We start from the raw sequence: 17,000 nt of genomic DNA, 5'->3' as shown, positions 1-17,000 counted from the left end.
TAAAAGGATTAGATTAAAAAGTATGGTACACCCACATTAAAGACACCTCAACAGTCATATCAAAGGACTTTGTAGAAAGATATTAATATCATGTTTAAAAGTCTGCTAACATCAGTGACAAACTAGGGGTTTAAATTAGGATCATTTATTGTGTTACAGAGTGTGTGTATGAGAGGGTGGGTGAGTGTGCATGCGCGCGCTGGCACGGGGTTTTGGAGGGAAAAGTGCTAAAAACAGATTTATGAAGTGACAGTGGTTATTTCTGGGTAATGGAATATTAAGTCACTTTTACTTTTGCTTACTTGTATTTTCTATTTTTTGGCAATAAAAGTGGGGTCGGGGGAGGGATGGGGATTCCTGCACGGAACAAGCCCCCCAGCTGGATGGACAGGCCTCTCTGGCGTGGAACAAGTGCGACGCAAGGGGTCCCTCTAGCGGAGGCAGGGCTGCTGCGGAGACGACTGGTTGCGACTTTAAAATAGCTTATTGCATTCAAGGCCTTTAGAAGCAAAGTGGCTAATATTCTGTTTATTTTTTAAAAATTAAGGGACAGGGCGGATGCCTTGCAAAAATAAAGACCAAACCTCATCCTGAGGAAAAATGCAGGCGCACCTGAAATACTGACAATTCGCTTTTTTAACTGTCGGTGTTTGGAGATTAAATACCTGAGCCTTCCCTCTCCTTTCCTGGGGTTTTTGTAGCTTGCGTTCTAAGTCTAGGGTACCAAGAAGCATCAGGAATGGAGCCTGAGACCTGGAGGCGACAACACTCCCGGAGCGCTAACACCTCAGCATCTTCGGTTCCACTCGGCACCTCTCCGGCTCCGTTTGGCCAGGACTTGCCCTCTCAGGTTCGGCTTCCCTCGGCCTCCTTCGGCTTCCTTCGGCTTCCTTCGGCTCCCTTCGGCTTCCCTCGGCTCCCTTCGGGCGACTCTCGTCTCGGTCTCCGTTCCTCTTCAGCTACGTTCGGCTTGCTCTCGACCCGGACTCGGCTCCCTTCAGCTACCTTCGTTCGCGCTCGTCCCAGCCTCGGCTTTCCTCGCCTCCTCTTCGGCTGCGTTCGGTCAGCGCTCGCCCTCTCGGGCTCGGTTCTCTTCGGCAAAGTTCGGCCAGCGCTCGTCTAGGTTCGGCTCTTTCCGCCTACATTCGGCCGCGGCCCGGGAAGGGCGCCCATGGAGCCGGGATTGCCGGCTAGACGAACGGCTATGGCGCCGCTGTTGGAGTATGAGAGGCAGCTGGTGCTGGAACTGCTGGACACTGACGGGCTGGTGGTGTGCGCCCGCGGACTCGGCGCAGATCGGCTCCTCTACCATTTCCTCCGGCTGCACTGCCATCCGGCCTGCTTGGTGCTGGTGCTCAACACGCAGCCGGCAGAGGAGGTGCGGCGGCCAGTGAGGGGACCCCAGGGCGCGGAGGGCCCCGGAGTGCTTGCAGGCCCCGGCGCGGTTGTAGGCTTGCGACAGGGATGGCGGGACTCCGAGCAGAGGCAGGTGCCGAGCACCGAGGGAGGGCGAGGAGTGGGAACCTTGACACTGCGGGAGGACCTGCAGGAGGAGGTGCTCCGACCCGAGCAGGGGAGTGACAGGAGGAGGATAGGGGTGGGAGGTGGGGTGGAGGACCCTGCAAGGGAGGCGCAGAATCGAGACTTGGATAATGGGGAGGGGGGGGCTTCCAAAGCCAGATGTTAAGGGTGTTTCTGGGTGAAAGCTGATGGACATGGTGGGGGTGTCAGAGGGTGAAGGAAAGAAGTAAGAGGGGATGCTGAGGCTGGCAAACCCCGGAGGCTGGCAAACCCTGGAGTGAAGAGGCGGGCCTCGGGGAGTAGGACATTCCCAGGAGGGCTAGGGGAAGGCCTTGGTATCAGGGGAGGGAACTGGAAGCTGAGGATCCTGGGAAGGTTAACGGGTTAAGGAGAAGGGCTGGCACTGAGGAAGATGAAAGGGGGACACAGATGTGCTGGGGACTGTTGAACCTGAACACAGCCTGGTGTGACAAGTTACCATCCCCAAGATAGAGCATGTGGCCAGAGGGAAACGTCAGCAGAGAAAAGTAACCACAAACTCCTTCCGGGTGAGGGACCCCACTTGCTTCATCTAGGTACCCTAGTGTTTGTAGATTAAACTGAAGAGGTAATGAGCCAAAGGACCTGTTGACATTCTAAAGTCCCTCTAGGATGATTTATGATGGAACGTATATCCTAAAACACCTTAAGGAAAAAGGATTCCTTTGTTATCTTCTGGAGGATGCTTGGCTGCAAACCTGGCTTTAATGGAAAGCATTTCTAGGTAGCAGAAATCTCTTAATCCAGAGTTTAAACGTTATTTTGTTGTTACCATTAAAATGCTAATAATGACTGAAGTACAGTTATTCCACAGTGTAACCCCAAAAATAAAATTAAAAAAAAAAAAACTTGGTTCAATGTAGATGGGTTGATTGGTCTGCATAAAGTAATAGCCTAGTTTGTGTATTCACTGTTAAGTTCATTATCTCTGAAAAAGGCAGCAATTCATTTTAAATACCAGCAATCTATTTAAAACTGTCCTATGTGAGATGTGGTGACGGCACCACTGTAATCCCAAGGACTTGAGAGATCAAGGCAGAAGGATGGCAAATTGGAGGCCAGCCTCAACAATTTAGGAAGACCCTAAGCAACTTAGCAAGATCTGATCTCAAACAAATAAAGGACTGGGGATGTAACCCATTGGTAAAGCACCCATGGGTTCAGTCCCCAGTACAAAAAAAAAAAAAAAAACCTTTGTAAAACAGCCTACTAATGAGTTTGATTTGATTTAGGAGTATTTTATCAGTCAGCTGAAGATAGAAGGAGTTGAACACCTCCCTTGCCGAGTAACAAATGAAATCGCAAGTAACAATCGCTATGAGGTTTACACAAGAGGTGGTGTCATTTTTGCAACAAGTCGAATACTCGTGGTTGATTTCTTAACTGACAGGATACCTTCGGATTTAATAACTGGTAAGAATTTGAAATCTCATCATTATGTCTACATCGATGTGCACATTTTTATTTTTGTCTGTCTCCTCTACTAAACTGTAAACTAGATCCTTCTCATGGGCAGCATAGTAGCACTAGACCCTTTCTGACCAGCATCCACAAACAAATGAGCAATAGTTGTGTTTTGACCTGACAGCAGCTACTGGGGCATAGGAAGTTTTCAGTTCCATCAAAATCTTGTGGGCCTGACATCATGTATGTGGTCCATCACTGACCAAAACATTAGGTGGTGCAGCTTGTAGGTAGGTAGGTAGCTACAAGCTCCACTTTGCCTTTTATATTCAATATACATGTGGTCAACAGGCATTTGCTTTTTAGAACTTAACCAGATCTGAAATGTTTGTAAATAATCTTTGAATAGTTCCATAAATGATGGTTTTTCTTAGGAGTAATTATTCCCATGATATGAAATTAGGCCAAGTAGTTGCTTAATTAATTTGAGAACAGTGTTTTTATTTTGACCAGAATATTTATAGGAAAGAAATTTGTACATATAAGAATTCGTACACATACAACTAATTTAGGGACCTAGTGTCTGTGCCCTCAGTTTACCCTGTACTTCTCTCCCATGATAGCACTGGAACACAACTTTATATTTTCCTGTTTATTTGTCTGCCTTGCCCATGAGATAAGCTTTTTAAGCACCAGGAAGGCCTTGTTCACCCAGCCATATGACTGGTATATGGCAGATACTAAATACAGAGTTGTTGGATGCATGACGGATGGTTATGCAGTGATCTTTAATAAACTTCTGGAGGGCAGAGAACTATGAAATTCATAAGCACTCTCCCTGCTGTGTCTATCATTCTACCCTGAACCTAGAAGACCCTCAAGAAATGTTTATGAATAAATGAATGGTTTATATGGTTCATAGTGAACTGGGTAAGGAAAAGTTTTGATTCTTCAACATTTGCAGTTGTTATAAATAGCGGCATGGGCCTTGCAGCCACACTTACCTGACTTTGAATGCTAACACACTGCTTACCAACAAGTTCCTGAAAATCCTAGAACCTGTTTTCTTATTTCTTTTTTTTTCTTTTCTTTTTGGTACCAGGGTTGAACCCAGGGGTGCACTTAACCACTGAGCCACATCCCCAGCCCTTCTTTTTATGTTTTTTTTTTTTTTTTTTAGACAGGATCTTGCTAAGTTGCTAAGGGCCTTGCTAGGTTTCTGAGACTGGCTTTTGAACTTTTGATCCTTCTGCCTAAATCAAGAAAATAGTGCCTCTTAGAATTATAAAGATTAAATGAGATAAAATAGAATACCCAGAATAGTGCCTGGTACACAGTAAACTCTTAATAAATGATAACCTAAAAATGTCTTTTTTAAAAAAATTTTTTATTTGTTCTAATTAGTTGTACATGAGAGTAGAATATATTTATACATTTTGATAGATCATACATAAATGGAGTATAATCTCTCATTTTTCTGATTATACATATTGTAGGATCACATGGGTCATGCTCATTCATGTACATGAGGTAATAATGTCTGATTCACTCCACTTCCTACCCCCATGCCCCTTCCCCTCCCTTCACTCCTCTCTACCTAATATAAAGTAACTATTCTTCCCTATCCGTCCCCCTTATTGTGAATTAGTATCCGCATATCAGAGAAAACATTCAACCTTTGGTTTTTATGATTTGGCTTATTTCACTTAGCATATTTTCTAATTCCATCCATTTACCAGCAAATGCCAGAATTTCATTTTATTCTTTTTAAATCTGAGTAATATTCCAGCATATATATATGTGATATATATATATATATATCACATTTTCTTTATCCATTCATCTGTTGAAGGGCATCTAGGTTGGTTCCATAGTTTAGCTATTGTGAATTGAGCTCTATAAACATTTATGTGGCTATGTCACTGTAACATGTTGATTTTAAGTCCTTTGGGTATAAACCAAGGAGTGGGGTAATTGGGCCAAATGGTGGTTCCATTCCAAACTTTCTGAGGAATCTCCATACTGCATTCCCACCAGCAATCTATGAGTGAACCTTTTTCCCTACATCCTCGCCAACATTTATTGTTGCTTATATTCTTTTTTTTTTTTTTTTTTTTTTTTTTTTTTTTTTTGTGGTGCTGGGGATTGAACCCAGGGTCTTGTGCTTGCAAGGCAAGCACTCTACCGACCGAGCTATCTCCCCAGCCCTATATTCTTGATAATTATAAAAATGGCTTTTTTTTTAACCAGAAATCTTTCTGTGTCATGAAGTTCCTTACTGTTTGCTACTTTCTCCTAAGCTTGGTTTTAATTTTTTTTTTTTTTTTGTCGACAAAATGAAAAACACATAGAAACTTCCACTAGATGTCAGTATTACTCTGTGTCTGTTCCACCTCAACTAGTTAGGCAGAAAGCTGTTGGAATCAATGCCACCTTCAGGTCCAGCTTGTAGGTGGTTCCTAATTAAAAGTGCCAAATTCCCTTCCCTTTCTCATCAAGTCCCAACCAGTAATGAAGGTGGACCTGCTCTTGCTTGGCTGAGTGGAATGCAAATTAATGCCAGAAATGAATTCTTTCCAATTCTTCTTCCCTTAGGATCCTCCCCCAGGATCCCTATAAGGATCTCACCAAAGCTCCTGCAGATTCAAGGGCATTCCCTGGAGCATGTGACCCTCTGAAAAGGACTGATTCCCCCAACTCTTTGCTTCTCCGCTACCATCTATTATTACCACCACTCTTTCCTAGGTCTCCCTGACAACCGGTGCTCCTAAATAGAGGGAGAACTCCACAATTATCTACCCAGACTGTACTTTCCAAAGAATGTGAGACAGGACAATGCATTGTTCATTGCTAAAAATGATCCTGCTACCTCCAGAGAGAATTCAGAACATACTTCCTGGGGAATTTTTTTAAAGGAAGTTCCATATTAGAGTTGTAAACCCAGTGCTAGAATGCAATTTTATATTCATTCAACAAACATTTCATTTATGAAGGGTCCCTCATTTTGCAGGAAGGTGTTGAAGATAGGAAGTTGAGCAAGCAGTATGGTGAACTCAAGTTCAAATACTGCAGGCTGTGAGCTCACCTTCACAGTGCACTAGCTGTGTGTCCCTAGGTGGGTTCCTTAATTTCTCTGTGTCCTGGTCTTTTTCACGTGTAAATCAGGAATGCAGTAGTGCCCGGCATGAAGGCACATAGGAAGCATTCTATGATCATCGCCTGTTGCTATGATGATATTCCTGTCCTCAGACTGTTTAGTGCAGAAGTAATTACAGTACACTGCAGGATACAAATGTCATAAGAACATAAAAATGCCAGTAGGCTCTGTAGGACCAAACCTGCCCCCCAAAACCTAACCTGCTGATACTGTTTCTTTTAAAAAGGAGGGTCCAGATGTGTCGCCTCTCAGTAGGCAGAAAAACTTGGAACCTTTGGCCTTCTGCTTACTTGCAGGCTGACCCTGGTCAAGGTGCTTGGTCCCAATAATTACCTGCCACTAGAGTTATTATAAGAAGCAAAGGAAATAGAAATCTGTGATAGTACCTAACTCAGTGCCTGAGATGCAGAATTAGTTTGCTTCTCCTTCGTTCTGGGTTCTGGAGGAATGACAACCTTTCTGAACACTGCATTTTCTAAAATAGATGTTTACTTTTTCTTTATTCGTACATTTTTGTTATCTTTAACTTTATATAATATTTCAGCCTAGGATAACAGAGTGTGGCCTATACATAGAGTCCTTGGGGAAAACTACATTTTCTCAAACTGAAGTTTTATGTAGCATTTTAACCAGGCTGATAAAAAAATAGCTTATACATAGTGAGCCCTTGGAAAAACCCACCTACTTACAGAATATTTTCTGAGTAGTAAATTAGTATGTACATGTACTGGGGGTTATTAGAAAATCTTTTATCTACAGATCTCTAAATTCATTTTTATCACATTGGAGACATAATTTGATTAGAGTAAATTTTAGTTCCAGTCACATAGATCCAAGATATTTTGGGGAGGTGAGGGGTACAGGGATTGAACCTAGGGGTACTTAACCACTGAGCAACATCCACAGCCCTTTTTATTTTTTATTTAGAGATAGAGTCTTACTAAATTGCTGAGGCTAGCTTTGAACTTGCAATCCTCCTACCTCGGCCTCCCAAGCCCCTGGGATTACAGGCATGCACTACCATGCCCTGCTAAATCCAACATTAAACAACAAAATAGTGGACTCTGATTTGAGTTTACTGAACTATGATGAGGGCTCCTAAATCACTATTAGTATCATTTTCCAAACCCTGTGAGTGATAAAGAATGGTACTAAAAACACACAGGTACATATATGACAAATATCTGTGTGTGTGTTTGTGTGTGTGTGTGTGTAGCATATATATATAGACAATTTGCACTTATATATACCTGTATTTATATCTCTCCGGCTGCCTGTATGTGTATGGGTACCAGCTTGATTTAAGTCTGATATGCTGAGAATTGTCATAGAAATGGCATCTGTTTACCCTCATGTCATCTTGTGTTTCTCCCTGACATCACTAATCACATTGCATGAAAATGGCAGGTGTGTAAGAAAGAACTTCTGGCCCAGCAGTCTCATTGTATAAATGAGAAAACAGGGATGAAGTGTAGTCATTAAAGGTTCTTTTTTTAAATGGACTAGTTTACCTTTCAAATTGAATATGCTCAGATTCTGAAAATGGACTCAATCTCACAGGCAACGCGGGCGCTGCCTGAACTTCTAAACTTCAGCTATTTTGTAAAGCCCACATTGGATTCACATATAAAAAGAATCCGTGGCCCATTTTGCTTCCTTCAGCAGGCCAGCAAGCCTCCCCCCGACTCCAGGGCTCTCGTGTTTCCTGTCCCCCCCGGCCTGGCCCACTCTTGGCCCAGATGACTCTCAAGGCACTCTTCCCCGTCTCCATCCCATCTCTATTTCAGGGGTCACCCTGGTGAAGCCACCCTGTCTAAAAATCCCAAGCCACCCCCGCCACTCCGCACTCTCCCTCTCATTCATGCTTTCTTGTATGAAGCTTCACTTGTAACGTGCTATTTTACTTATTTCTATTGTATACCCCATGTTTCACAGAGGCCAGGGCCCCCACCCCTTTTGTTTGTGGCCAGATCCCCAACCTAAAACAGTGCCTGCCCACTCTCAAGTAGGCATCCCAGAAAAGGCAGAATGAACGTGTGGATAAGCAGAAGTGGGTATGGAAACCGCATGTCTGTTCTGTGGCTTAAACTGTGCCTCCCCGCCAGGCATCTTGGTGTACAGAGCCCACAGGATGATCGAGTCTTGTCAGGAGGCATTCATCCTGCGCCTCTTCCGCCAGAAAAACAAACGGGGTTTCATCAAAGCTTTCACAGACAATGCAGTCGCCTTTGATACTGGTTTCTGTCACGTGGAAAGAGTGATGAGAAATCTTTTTGTGAAGAAGCTCCATCTGTGGCCAAGGTAAATAATATGCAACACATTTTTTTAAAAATTATTTTAGGTTGTCATTGGATCTTTATTTTTATTTTTATTTATTTATATGCGGTGCTGTAGTTGTCAATGGACCTTTATTTTTATTTTTATTTATTCATATGTGGGGCTGAGAGTCAAACCCAGTGCCTTACACCTGCCAGGCAAGCGCTCCACCACTGAGCCACAACTCCAGCCCATTTTTGCAACAAGGTCTGCTGTCACTTAGTTGTACCTTAAAAAGAGACCATAATATAATACAATGTCAAATCGACTGGTTGTACTTGGTAGATGCCAATCATGTTCCTAACAAACGCCTCCAGGCATAAGTATATGGTCACCCCATTTGTGAAACTTTGGAAAATACAAAGAGATTTGAGTTCTTTTTCTGGTACCTGTTCAGATCCATCCAAGGATAGCTACTTTACTTCTTCTCACTTAGTTAAGCCTCCACAATGGCTTTTACTGAACTGCAGATTTTATCGGCCAGTTCTGCCTCTTCAGGTTTGAGGATTGCTCACTGGGGAGCTGACAAAGGAAGATTTTGCAGAATTCATGTAAATTTCTAAGGAAAACAAAAGTTTCAATTTTTAGACATTTTTATAACATGTATTTTGGTTATACAATATGTTAAGAGTAGTAATCATAGTGCTTTTCCTTTTTTGATTGTACCTTATTTCAGAGGTCAACAAACTTTTCCTATAAACAACCAGAGAGTAGATACTTTGGGTTTTTGCAGCCTATATGGTCTGTCACAATAACTCAGCTCTGTTGTTGAAAACCCAAAAGTAGCCATGTAGACAATGGCAGACAGCAGGCAGGCTGTTTTCATAAGCCTAATAAAAACAGGCCCAGGATTGGGCCCGGACGATAGTCTGCTGACCTTGCCTTATTTGATTTACTTCTATTGATGGAGGTCAAAGTAACCTTAAAAACATTTCCATTTTGCTTTCCATTTTGTTTCATAACTGCATTTGCAAAAACTATTACCGTATTAAACTGGAATCAGAAAAGCATAGCTGTTGAAACTCCAGAAAATATTTGTCTCTTTAGGTTCCACGTGTCTGTCCACTCGTTCTTAGAGCAGCACAAACCTGAAGTAGTGGAGATCCACGTTTCCATGACCCCTGCCATGCTCGCCATTCAGACGGCCATCCTGGACATCTTAAATGCATGTCTCAAGGAGCTCAAGAGCCATAACCCGTCTCTTGAAGTGGAAGATTTGTCTTTAGAAAACGCTATTGGGAAACCTTTTGACAAGGTGTTCTTTTTCTTTTCTACTCTAAGCGTGGTTTGTTGTCATTTTAAAGAATGCAAGTTATTTTAATATTTGCAGTGTTCTTTATAGGAATTTGCTATTATTTTAGAATTCAGTTGGAAGTAATGTAAGGTATACCTGCTCTGGTTTACTGGAAAGTCACTGTAGTAAAATAGACGGCTCAGCATGAGAGCATAACTCTGAATTTTGTAAACAGTTATCTCTGATTTTAACTATAATCAAGAGGAGTATAAATAACTTTGCTCTGAAATGGCAGCATTTGGATATCTACAGGTAGAGGAATTTTACATAAGAATGCTTCCTAATTATGCATGAATTTACCACCTCTTATTTGGAATAAAAAATAACGTGGATGAGAAATGTGAAATTTGTTCTGTCTTAAAATTATCTTCCAAATTGAGAGAATGGTAAGACATTAGTTTGGGGAATTTTTTTTCACCATATATTAATATTAATACTGGTATATAAATGTCTAATACTACCATGAATTATAGATCCAGAATATGCTGACTTTTGAAATTTCCAAGCAGCCTTATTTTTTAAGCTTTGGTAGAACATGTTACTGTCTTTTAAGCTCTGAATCAATTTCTATGTTACTGTTGATTATCAAAAAGGAAAATTTTAACTTCTCATTTCTCTGATTCTTTCAGAAAGTTCCTTTATTGTGAAATACTGACACATAAAACTAATTTCATGTATTGTTTCTCCATTTTAAAGTGTATTATAATTTAATGGGTGTTGATAATTTGTATGTGATATATGTGGCATATATATCATAATGTATGTATGTGTATATATTACACTAAACACTAGATAAACAAACCTGTATGTTGTACACTAAATGTCTATTTATCATCCCCTGGCTAGTAAAAGTCAAAGCATTGTTTCAGATAGTCTTTCAGTAATCACATTTAAACATAGTCATAGCTTGCATCTTGTTAAAAAAAAAAAAAAATTAACCTTTTGTAGATCTTTTTATAAGAGGCATGTGGTGAATTCCATGTCCCAGCTTGTCTAGGACAGTCCTAGTATTACCTGTGGTCCTGGCATAATTATTGATAGTAACTCATTTCATATTCACAAGAGTGCTGGTGCTGGTTCCACCAGTAGATTACATGGTCATCTAAATAACTATATCTGCTCAATATTAAATTTGTTAGATATGCTGCTGCAGTGATACTGCTTCTGTTCATAAAAACAAATACCTGATTTTCTGATGTTTATCAAACTTTTTCTCTCCTGACAATAATGTAAATATATATAACAATAGATTGACTCTAATCTGATTACAAAGATTATAGCAATAAGATATTCTGCTCTGTATTTGAAGAATTAGACTTATTATTAGAATTTTATGAACTGAAATTTTCTAGCCACTTCCTTGGGGAATAATGTTTTGGGGTTCTTAGTGTAGTAAAGTATATATATAACATGAAATTTACTGTTTTAATCATTTTTAGGTAACAAGGAATAATCCTTATTGAAGGTGCAGTTGTATTGAGCATATTTAGCAATTTTCAATTTTATTCTTGTTTTAGACAATCCGCCATTACCTGGACCCCTTGTGGCACCAGCTTGGAGCCAAGACCAAATCCTTGGTTCAGGATTTAAAGATACTGAGAACTTTGCTGCAGTATCTCTCTCAGTACGACTGTGTCACATTTCTTAACCTTCTGGAATCTCTGAGAGCAACGGAAAAGGCTTTTGGTCAGAATTCAGGTGTGAGATAACACTACTAATATTATTCTAGGAGTTGATTTGAATGAAGTGTTAGATTTGGGGGGGAAGTAGGTATGAAATGTGCTATATTCAACTACATGTTATATACTAAGATCTCAAATTACATTTTATGTTCACTGCACAAGGCTGTAGGTTTTATTGATAGCTAATGTTTCCGCCTACTTAACTTCTGTTCTGTGTAATAATAAATATTCATATCCATTCCAGGCAATTTTATTTCTAGAAAAGACCATCTATAGTACAGGCAGTCTCCAACTTAGAAATAGGTTGTATTTTGGAAGTTTAGTTGTTAGGCATTTAAAATTCATTTTCCCCAAAGAGACAGCAAGGAATGGATTTCATCAGCTAGTATTGAGGACCGAAAAGAAGAGATTTGCAGGAATTAATACATACACAACTGGCTGCCGTCCTGTTTTCCTGCCAACTCCACCCCTCCCCCACTACCCAGGACCCTTGGCATGAAGGGTCAAGATTTAATACAATTAATAATTTGTACTCCTTCAGTGACATTCTTAAGTAATAAACTATAAACATATGGCAGTAAAAAAGCATATTTACCGCTAGTACACTCTCATACCACTGCCTTGGTTTGTGCAAATGCATCAACAATGTGACCTTACCACAGTGTTGTACCTTTGTTGGAAATAGCAACACAGTGAAAAAAGCCAAATAATGTCTTTGTATTATCTTGAGAAAAGTTTGGGTATGATAGCCTTCCTGGAAACATCTTGGGAACACTCAGGAGTCCATGGACCATAGCTTGAAATCACGAGTCTAGCCAGACAGTGGTAGAGGACATAACCATGCAAGAAGACCCCATTGGTAGGAAAAGAAGATGGTGGCCAATTGGGTATGGTTGTGTGACCATCAGAGATTGTTTTAAATTAACCATGAATTGAAGCCTTTTTTTTTTTTTTTTAACTCTTCGCACTAGGTTGGCTCTTTCTTGACTCCAGCACCTCAATGTTCGTAAATGCTCGAGCAAGGGTTTATCAAGTTCCCGATGCCAAAATGAGTAAAAAAGGCAAAATGCCTGAAAAGATGGAGCTGAAAGAAGGGCAAGGTATCCTGTAGGCTGAAGTCATTAAATACACCTTTTATTTAAGCATTTGGTGTGGAAACACCAAGTTAAACTGTGAATTACACTCTTCAGCAACATGTTCAATGGATATGTGCATGTTATGTTACATAAATTGAAGGTATTGCGCATGGCAAGTCTTGGAATCCATTGCCAGAGGATTCCAAATAACAATGGACAAATACCAATCAAGAGTATTCTTACTGCTACGTAAGACTATAAATTGGTTGTTTTTAAGTAAAACTCCAAAGTAATTCATTACTATTTTGGTTCTTAAAGTCTTGGTGTAATTTTTTTTTTTTTTTTTTTTGTACCAGGATTGAACCCAAGGGTACTTTACCACTGAAGTACATACATCCCCACCCCTTCTTATTTTGAGACAAGGTCTTGCTGAATTGCTGAGGCTGCCCTCAGACTTACTACAATCCTCCTGCCTCAGCCTCCCCAGTTGCTGGGATTACAAGTGTGCCCACCATGCCTGGCCCCTTTTAAAGAATGTACATAGACTAGAATGAGGAGCCTGTGGATTTGATTCCAACATCTAACTGGAGTATCAAATATCACTAGTTTTCTTAAAGGGATGGAATAGAATTAATACTTGCTTTCTGTCTAGTGTAAAGGTCTTTCTCAATACTTAAACATATGAATGCTGTGTTTGAGTACTTGCAGAAGTAAATGTTTGTTGTCTACTTTTATCCATGTCCAGGATTGTGAAAATGGGAGGGATTCTAGAAATAATACTGTCACTCTGCACCAATTCCCTATACAAAGCCTCACAGTAGAAAACTAACACAGAACCATCTCTTTTTAGCATGTAACTTTCTGTCAAGGTATTGTGTCCACCTGTGTTGGTGCGGGTTTGAAGTATCTGTCATTTAGACCCTAAGTAGGCCTTATTTAGGAAAGCAGATCCTATCTAGTAACATGAGCAATGCTCAGCTACACCTGTCCCCCACTTCCCGGGATCCTGGGCACCAAGGGGCCAAAATTTAATAATTGATAATTAGAAGGATGCTGGTGTAAGCCTATGGGATGGTGCTGGTGAACTAAAAGCCTTCAGAATACTTGAGGGGTAAAGAGTATCATAGAGAATGAGGTTACCTTTATGTCTCCACAGAAGCAACAAAGGAACTGGTCCTAGAAAGCAACCCGAAGTGGGAGGCACTCACTGAAGTACTGAAAGAAATTGAGGCTGAAAATAAGGAGAGCGAAGCCCTTGGTGGCCCAGGTAGGAATAAAGGACATGATGACATTCGCTTTCAGAGGCTTTCAAATGGGCCTTAATTTGACAAGCTCTTTAAATGTAACTATTTTGTTTACAAAATGTAGCTGAATAAATGCCAGTTGAATGCAGATCCTAGTAGCAGCCTCCATTCTATTCCTCTGATGTGATTCTCTTCAGGTTAAATTATTGTACATTCATGAAGCAGGTTTTTTGCTGATTGAGTATCAGGACATCTATTCAAAGATTCAGCTAACCTCTGCATATATATTTACCAGGCCTTCAATCTGGAATCCCTAAGGAATAAGCCAATGGGTTTGTTTTATAACTCAGCAAAAAAAGCTTAACTCCTGTGGAGTGACATTGGACCAACCCTAGGAAAAAATTTCCAAATTTTAGGCCTGCTTTCTTCAAACATAGGTATTCTGCTAGATTAGCACAATAGACCAAACATGAGCTATAAATTTAAAAATAAAACTAGATCTGAAAGAAAACTTTGTTTTTAAAAGTACTTATTAACTCTTTCAACTCCTGCAGAGCAACCAAGGAATACCCAATCCTTGGGTTAGTAAATGCACTGGTGATAACAGCCCAGAACTTACAAGCTATGATTTATGACCCAGGGTCATAGGGACTCACTGCAGGAAAAGTGGAAAGAATAAAAGGGAGAAGGGGATATTGCCTGTAGCCCCTAATGTTAACATTGATATGTTTCCTTCCAGGTTTTCTTTCACATGTTTTCTATTTCAGGCTGTTAAGGTCATAGCATAGGTTAACAATTTCTGCATACAGAATTAATGGGTCAAATGGTATTAGCATTTTTAAAGTTCTTGAGACATAGTACCACACCAATTTCCATCAAGTTTTCATTTCCTTTAGCAACACAAGAGCTTATCTCTTTTCATCTAGCTGCTTATTGCTGCTGATTATGTGTACTTGTGTGTCTGTACACATTTTTATATACATGTTTTATTAATTTGATATGAAGAAGGTATCTTGTTTTAAATTTTGGTATTTAATAAGCTCTATATTTTCTAAAATGTAGTTTTCTATGAATTGTATTTATGTCCTTGGCCAGTTTAGACTATGTCCACAGTTTGTATTAGCTCTTTATACAGTAAAGATATTAATATTTATCAGAGTTATTAAAGGTTTTTGACTTAGCCTTTTTGAATACAGCTTGCTTTATTCTTATGAAGCATAGACAACAGTCTTGGCGGGGGAGGTTGTTGTTTTGCAGTGCTGGGGATCAAACCCAGCGCCTCCCCCTGCCAGGCGACTCCTCTGCCACTCCTCTACCACTGAGCTCCGTCCCCAGCCCCTCCCACTGCTTTTAAGTCCAGAAAATCCTCTGCATCTAGAGAGATGGAGGATGGTCGCTTCTTTTTCTTTTCGAGTTAATTTTTAACATTTGACTTTATAATCCATTTGGAATTTATTTGGGCATAAAAGATCCTCTGGAAAGTTATTAATTAAAAAGAGCTTCCTTAAAGCCGCCCGTTCTACTGTGGCTGACTTTCCTGAGCCTCTAAATGGCTCTTGCCATTTAGAACACAAAAATTTGAACACAAAAGACCTAAGAAATCCTGCCAACGAGGGGAAAGCATGCGATGAGACCCTTCTGATTTGAAACTTGGGGCTCCTTTAGCGGAGGCGGAGGTGCCTTGCCTGTGGAGGAAGCGCGGGGCGGCCCGGGAGGGGACGAGCGCGGCCCGGGTAACCTGTCCCCTGCTCCTAGGTCAGGTGCTCATCTGCGCCAGCGACGAGCGCACGTGCGCGCAGCTGAGGGACTACCTCACTGCGGGCGCGGAGGCCTTCTTGCTGAGGCTCTACAGGAAAACCTTTGAGAAGGACAGCAGAGCCGAAGAGGTGTGGCTGCGACTCAGGAAGGAGGACGGTTCCAAGAGAGCTGTGAAGTCCAACAAAAGACCCAAAGAGCCCCAGAGCAAAGAACGGGCCTCCGCCAAAGAAAGGACCCGCAGGAAGAAGAAGCGCAGGTTGACGCTAACGCAGATGATCGGACAGGCGGAGGAACCCGAGGAGGCGGCCGAGGCGGAGGAGGGCCGCCGCCGAGAAGGCGGCAGCAGCCCCGAGAGCAGCGCCGGGGAGGTGAAGCACGAGGCCTTCGACGCCAACCTGTCCTCGGACGCTGCCTACGGGATCCTCAAGGAGCCGCTCACCATCATCCACCCGCTGCTGGGCTGCAGCGACCCCTACGCGCTGACCAGGGTGCTGCACGAGGTGGAGCCGCGGTACGTGGTGCTCTACGACGCCGAGCTCACCTTCGTGCGGCAGCTGGAGATCTACAGGGCCAGCAGGCCCGGGAAACCTCTGAGGCAAGTCGCAGGGGACCTTAGCTGTTTGCTTACCTCTCCCGTGCCAGCGTGGCCACGCAGGTTGGGCTCATGGAAGCTCGTTTTGCTCTTTGGTGAATCTGAGCAGCGCAGGGCGAAGGTCAGATGCAGTAGCTGAGCATCAGACCTAATGGGACTACCCCTGTTCTTGTTGCGCTGAACCATGTTCTTTCCGTGTAGTTTCCAATTATGGGATGCAGTATCTGAAAAGGATTAGGAAGTGTTTTAGCATTCCAAGTTGTACCAGACGTAGTTATGACTGTGACTGGCTAAATAATTTTAATCTTCTAAAATGTCTTTTTATAAATTTTAACAAGTGCCTGTACATTACATCCACATGAAATGAAAGTGTTTGGGGGATTACTGTACCAAGTTTTCTTGAGTTTCCAGAAGGATAAGATGAAAAAATCTACAGAAATACCACATGAGAAAACGATGCCTCCCAAGGAATATAGTGTTCTGACTCTCCAGTTATCTGAGGGGAAATAAACAGCAAAATTAATATCCTGAACTCAGCCTGAACCAAAAACAGAGCCAAAAGAAACCTTTCTCGAAGTCTAACTAATGCAGCCTTTCAGAGTGGAGATGAATGGAGGAGCTGGATCAGAAATAATGCAGAGATAAAGAGATTAGATGAAGCTGGTAAAATAATTACAGGCTGGTAAATTTTTTGTACTTTGCTATGGATCAACTTTGTAGATGGCTTGTGTGCAGAAGCTTCTTCCTTGTTCAAGCACAGATTAGCATATTATTTAGAGCAGAAGAGACCTGGGGGTTCAGCCACCAGCTGTCAGTGGGAAACTGAGGCCCAGAAATGGTGAGGGACTTGGCCTCAGCCATGTGACATACCCACAAGAGAGCTGAGGTCTCTTAATTCTTTGCCCAGTGATTTCCCT

At 41.6% G+C, this 17,000-nt stretch overlaps 1 protein-coding gene across 1 annotated transcript in view; it reads left to right on the top strand.

The window, feature by feature from the left end:
* Positions 1-1,163: 1,163 nt before the first annotated feature.
* Ercc4 (ERCC excision repair 4, endonuclease catalytic subunit) overlaps positions 1,164-17,000 on the top strand; it is a 29,599-nt gene continuing 13,762 nt past the window's right edge. Inside the window, exons 1-8 of the mRNA XM_047533897.1 lie at positions 1,164-1,378; positions 2,793-2,973; positions 8,227-8,422; positions 9,485-9,692; positions 11,249-11,429; positions 12,385-12,513; positions 13,646-13,756; positions 15,489-16,086. Of these exons, the coding sequence (XP_047389853.1) occupies positions 1,172-1,378; positions 2,793-2,973; positions 8,227-8,422; positions 9,485-9,692; positions 11,249-11,429; positions 12,385-12,513; positions 13,646-13,756; positions 15,489-16,086 (1,811 nt within the window). The 5' untranslated portion in view covers positions 1,164-1,171. The remainder of the gene's footprint in view (positions 1,379-2,792; positions 2,974-8,226; positions 8,423-9,484; positions 9,693-11,248; positions 11,430-12,384; positions 12,514-13,645; positions 13,757-15,488; positions 16,087-17,000) is intronic.

This window comes from Sciurus carolinensis, chromosome 18 (genome assembly GCF_902686445.1).
Source record: "Sciurus carolinensis chromosome 18, mSciCar1.2, whole genome shotgun sequence".
Lineage (NCBI taxonomy): Eukaryota > Metazoa > Chordata > Mammalia > Rodentia > Sciuridae > Sciurus > Sciurus carolinensis.
The sequence above is the reverse complement of the archived record's forward strand: the minus strand, read 5'-3'. Positions and strand labels throughout refer to the sequence as shown.